The 6,000-nt window shown below is 42.5% G+C and overlaps 1 protein-coding gene across 2 annotated transcripts in view; it reads right to left on the reverse strand.

The window, feature by feature from the left end:
• The window catches only part of CMIP (c-Maf inducing protein), a 129,795-nt gene that overhangs the window by 22,143 nt on the left and 101,652 nt on the right, over positions 1 to 6,000 (reverse strand). For both annotated transcript variants that reach the window (XM_031063406.1, XM_031063407.1), the window contains exons 8-10: positions 4,257 to 4,360; positions 3,584 to 3,688; positions 2,473 to 2,826 (exon numbers count right to left, since the gene is read on the reverse strand). In XM_031063406.1, coding sequence (XP_030919266.1) covers positions 2,473 to 2,826; positions 3,584 to 3,688; positions 4,257 to 4,360 — 563 coding nt within the window. The remainder of the gene's footprint in view (positions 1 to 2,472; positions 2,827 to 3,583; positions 3,689 to 4,256; positions 4,361 to 6,000) is intronic.

The raw sequence follows: 6,000 nt of genomic DNA on the forward strand, positions 1-6,000 counted from the left end.
TGACTCTCCTGTTTTGATGATGACGCTGAGTCAGACACGTAAAAGAACAATCAAACTCAATGCTAAGCAACTTATTTATGTTTGCCTTACCATTGTTACTAATAAGAACATTATTTTACTGAAAGCCCACTGAGAGCTCAGCTCCTGGATAGCAGTTGTTTTATAATTAATGTTTTCTTCCTACTGGCATGTTCTTCAACTCTCTTTCATCATATTCTCAGATTTTCAAAGTACAGTAATAGTATTTCATGCAACAGAAACCCTTTGTTCAGGAAGAGTTAGAGCATGTAAAGTAATCAGCACCACAACAGCATTATCTTCTATTTTGGGTAATAACTACAAGTCCTTCTAAAATGCTTTTCCATCACTGGTTTCAGCATTAAAAAAAAACAACATTGAAAATCCTTACCTGTATTTTACAAATAAGGAAAATGAAGCACTCAAAAGTGACTTATCTGAGACCTCCCAGTGAGCCAGTGACTGGGAGGAGCAAGCAGTGAATGAGGAGCAAGCAGATTCTGCATTACTGCTTCCAGGCACCCAAAAAATCAAAGGATGAACAGGAATGGAAGGGAACTCCAATGAGTGGAGCTACAGCCAGAGCTCTGCCTTAGGAGCTGCCCTATATTCTCACAGCAGGGTGTGGGCTCTGGCAGGGCACTATGAGGAGAGCTGCACCAGTTTTGTGTTATCACTGGTCCCTCACTGTGCACATTTTGTGGGTTTCACCTCTCAGAATCCTTGCTGTACAAGCAGAAAAAGGGCCCAAAGCTGCCCCACACCTACAACACCTCTAATAGTAACACATTCCCATCTTCATTGCTGCTGTTGAACAACTTGATTTTTAAAAAAGATAGGAAATGCATCCAAAAAATAGATTATTTTAAGGTATGGAGTGAAACTAGTTATTTGCGTAGCAAATTCAATGGGAATTGGGACCTGGCATATCAAATGTTTAAAAGTGGAGAGACTGTGAGGAAGAACATGCCCATTTGTGAATTTGTTTATAAGTGTGTGTCAGCTGCATGATGAAACCAAAACCGTCAATGCTTAGTGAGTCAGCATCCAAACCAGCATCAGGACTGGGAGAGTGCTCAGTGTTTATGGAAAACAGGGAGAGTCAAGGGGACAGGAATAAATACACGACGTGTTTAATGGAGCACCTGGGTGAGTGCAGACTCAAAAGCCCCCAGATGAAGCAAACTCAGGTGCTGTGCTTTTTTTAATGCAATCGTTTTTAAAGGCAGAAGAACCTAGGCCACAGGGAAAAAAAAACATACAAAATTAGCCTTCACAGCAACTTCCTGCTCAAGAGTCTAATGGGAACAGTATCTGGTATTCACTTGTCCTGTCCTCAGTTTTGAATAAGTACTTAAGTAATTCCAAGTCAGCTGTGTAGTGAGTGCAAGAGTGATGCTGCAAATTTGTACCATGTATTTTGAAAAAAAATGAAAATGTGGGACAAAAACCTTCACAAAATCCTCCACCACAGCAGTTTGAGTTCATTTTATTCCTTGGGAGTGTACCCCCAGATGAGCATTTGTCTGCAGTGTAGGCACATGCTCATGGTTTATAGCAGAGTCCAGATTTCACCCATGTCTTGGATTCTAGAAAGTTCAACTATGACTTCATTAGGCCTTACACTGCTTAAAAATAATTAATGTAGAAGTTAAATGGTTTGCCACAAAACATACTGCAACTCAGTATCAGAGCTAGCTGTCAAAATCAACAAAGTTGTTTTACTGCACTTCTATTAGAAGCTCCCATTCTGCAGTCCACCTTTTCTGTTACTCCTTTTCATTCACTCATCCAGAGAAAACCAATCTTTTCCTGAAGAACATTTTCCTTTATATTCCTATTTAAGATATTCAGGAGATTTGCCTGCCAGGAACTGCCTTGCCACCATTTTGTGGCAAAGCCTATTTGAACACCTGGGGCCTAATATAGGTCCACTGTACCAAAGCAACTGGACAGAGACTCCACTCTAATACAAGCAAATCTGGATAAGTCATAAAACTTCTACAAGCACAAGAAGGGAGAATTTTTAAGTGAAAAACAAAGACACTGCCTATGACTGCACAAGCACTGAACCTATCACAGACCTGCCTTTTCTAGCTCTGTCTCAGGCAATCCCAAGAGCCCTGGAGGAAACAAATGGGTTTTTTTATTTATTTTTGGTGGGCAAGAACAAAAACAGAAACCACTGGCACCAACATCCCGTCTTCTGTAAAATGCCTGAGGCTCAATGTACAAATAAGCTTTCCATTTTCATCTTCCTACTGCTATTTTTAGAACATCTTGGCAGTGCCAGATGCCTCTTTCAAAGGCTGGACTCTCCAGAGCTGGAGTTAAGATTTATAACCACGTGCTGGCTCGCCACAGATGTTGAAGACAACAGGCCTGTGGGAAAAGCTCTCCCCCAGCATTGTTAGGATGACATTGTTCTAAAAGCTGTTCAGAACAGTCACTCACAGCATCTTGAGGATCTCCACGTAGCAGCCCAGGATCCTGTCAGCCTGGGGGCTCAGCTCGATGCTGATGGTGCTGCAGGTGGGGCTGACCATCAGGCAGTCGATGAGGTTGGGCTCGCTGTCGTTGCCAACGCCGGCCGTCATCTTCTGGTTGGCCGTGTTGTTGCGCTCCACCTCCACGTGGATCTCGTTGGAAGTGACAATGACTGGTTTGAGGCGGGATTCAGTCAAGGTGGCCTCCTGAGAGACCAGGTCAGGGCTCGTGTGGAGAAGGCGGAGGGGGAGGTTGGGCTTTCGGTCGCACTGCTGCTGGCAGCCGTTCCGAATTTCCTTCAGGCTTGGCGAGTTGTCCCGACTGAATTTCAGAAAGAAACAAATCATTTCAGTAGACAGACATACCAGCAGGGAGCAGGAGAGAGAGTGCAACACTGAGAAGCCACAATTTTTTGCAATTTCCCACTACATTTCACCCCAGCCCAGCAGATGACTTTCCTCTGTGCAATCGGATTACTGAAATCAATTAAAAACATTAAAAGGCTCCAATAAGACTGTTCTGCAGCCCCTATTTGACAAAGACTTGAGCTTTTCATTACTCTAATTGACAGACCAGTTTAGTCTAAAGGTGAACTTTCCTGTCCAAGTTGTGCAAAGCTGTAACAGAATCCATGCCCAAGTATGTATCTGGCTATAGTACATGCCCAGACATTTGTCTGCAGCCCTCGTGTCTGGAATTTGTGTTGGACACTGAGCAGCCCCTGTCCGTGCTCTACCATGAGGAAAGTCAGATAGGCATAAACAAACAGGAAACCTAGCAGAGGGGAACCCTCAGTGTCTACTGGAAACTGGCTCGTGTGTCAAGAACTGCGGCGTGTGAGGAATCAGATTTTCCACAATAACGGAGACGGAGTTGTGAAACCAGCTCGAGTTCAAAGCTGCAGATACACAGGGATTTACACACATCCCCTTCGTCAAGGTCTCACCCCTGCCCTTCTTCACTCCCTTGGTGAGTACCAGGGAAAGAAGGTTCAGCTTCTCTCAGGTTTTCCAGCACACCCATCTCACGCTGATCCTGTTTGTGATGAACACGTGGTCAGCTGGGGATTCACACTGACCTGTTGATGAATTCCTCGTAACAGGAATAAATGGCAGCTAAGCAGACAGCTACAAGATTTGGCAGGACCCTGGGATGTGGGCATTGTCCTGTTGGACCATGCATGCTGGAAAACAAAAAACAAGATGATCTCATTGTGAGGAAGGTTTCTGTGGGCAAAACCAGTCAGGCAGAATGAGGTGACAGACCTGGATAGGCATCCTTGGGAGATCTTCAGAAGGGCCATAACAGAGAGATATTTTAACCCTCTAAATCCAATGGCTTTACTTAGGAACAAGGGTAAACTGAATCATCAATTTAATTGATATGGTATCCCTAAAGTCCTCCCAAAATCTCACACTTAAGTGAGCATGATGAGCTTGAAAGTTAATCTGAATCATTCTGCAGAGCCTTTGAGTCTAAATGCATATGAAGAATGTACACACAGCAAAGTCTATTAGCTTGCAGTGAGGAATTAGGCAGAAAACCCCAGACCTATCTGAGAACTAGCATTTTGAAAAAGAGACTTCAGCAACACTGCCTGAGGGACTTGATTAATTTGTTTTTATTTGCTGCTTGCCAGTACCAAAGAGCACCAGCTCCTGTTAACAGCCAGTAAAGCAGGGTTGGGAGAAGTAACACACCAAAGCATGGACACAGGATTGGAAATACACCATAAATGAAATGTAACCAACCTGTGAATAAACTTCTTCACCACCTCCATTCCAGCATTCAGCTCATTCAAAGACAGAATGTACTCCTGAGTAAAGAGCCGCAACCGAGGGCACTTCCCAAAATCCTGTCCAAGAAGGAGAGACTCGGTGAAGATGGTGAATGTACATCCAAACTGTGGGTTTTCAAAAGAAGCCAGCTAAAACAACTGAATTCACACTGCTATTATGCTGACAAGCTTCAAGAGAAGAGCATCTCTGCACACTGAAGTAATGTTCTCCCCACTAATAATGACAGCATTTCCAATCTCTTCTTTCCTTTATACCCACTTTGAAAACAAAGCTCTGTACAATAAAACTAAAAACCAAAAAATTTCACCTATACTTATATCTGTTTTGCACCTTTCACTTAATATTTTGATTTTGAAATACATTTTTTTGTTTGGCGCGTTTGCTTCCACTCTTAACTGCAGATTTTTTAGAAATAAAACCCCAAAAATATTATACTTCCATGTCTGGCATGAGTATCTATTCTGGTTTTCGAGAAAATCATTTTGACATGCTATCAATATGCAATCAAGTATAAAACCAGAGATCAGTTTTCTCTCCATGGATTTTACTCCAGTTATGCTGTGAATTTGACAGGTGAGCTCAAGAGTCACTTTCTTTAAATCCTGCAGTCAGAGAGGCACCTGCTAACTGAAATCCTGCATCTCCTCACATCACATCACCTGCTATTTTTAGATGTGAAAGGAGTAAATTCTGCTGTCTGAGTGTTATTCCACAGCACATTTCCTCACATTTACACAGGTGTAACCTTATTACACAGGTGTTGCAGAACTACAGAGCTGAATTTCCAAGTGGGGAACAAGGTCCGCTGAGGACAAACAAGCACTCCCAGCTATTCCTCCAGCAGCTGCCTGTGGAAGTCAGCCTGGAAAAAATACATGGCAGCTGAAATGTTAAAGAAATGCCACAAATGGTAATGAACTAGTGGTGGTCTGTAAAAGGGATGATAAACTCCCAGAGCACTGAAACCTTCTGTTAACTCATTTTGGTTTCAGGCACTCCTGTAGCACAACCTGCATTAACACCTGGTAAGTTTTACAGCCAGAGAACATGACCAAAAACTTGAAAACAAGCTTAGGCTGCACAATGTTTCCTTCAAGCCCTAAATGTCACTGCTGGTACTGAATGGCTGCCTGGTAACTTCAGCCAGCAAAGGGACTGTGGGCAATTCCACATCATTACAATTAGCATCATTAAACTTTTAACAGCTCCTTCTGGCAACTTGAACCAAGGGCAGGAGACCATGTGTGCTTCATAGAACATTTGATTAATTTCATGAACATGCCTTGCAAGACAACTTTTGCAATTGCAATGAAGGTTTATGAAGGTTTTCAGTCTGTCTAGGTGTCCTAACTGAAATTGGAATCAAAGTCCAAGAGATCATAAAGAGGATGTCATTGCTGACCTCTGTAAAATAAAATATCTCTCTAAATTTAATATAATGCCCTATCACATACCAAGCATAGAACAATAAACACCACCAATACTGTTTGCTCGAAAAAATAAAAAGAAAAAAAGAAAGAAGGGTTTATATTCAAACATTTGGGCTAAGTCTATAAACAGCTAAAATCCAAAGGTTTGGGAGGTTGCTGAGCACTCCTCAAACAACTCAGCACACAACATGCTCCAGTCCTGTAACGAGTATTATCACCAAGACAAAAACCTATCCTAGTTCGAGATGTTGAAATCAGAGATGAAT

This window comes from Geospiza fortis, unplaced genomic scaffold (genome assembly GCF_000277835.1).
Source record: "Geospiza fortis unplaced genomic scaffold, GeoFor_1.0 scaffold1081, whole genome shotgun sequence".
In the NCBI taxonomy this organism is placed as follows: Eukaryota; Metazoa; Chordata; class Aves; order Passeriformes; family Thraupidae; genus Geospiza; species Geospiza fortis.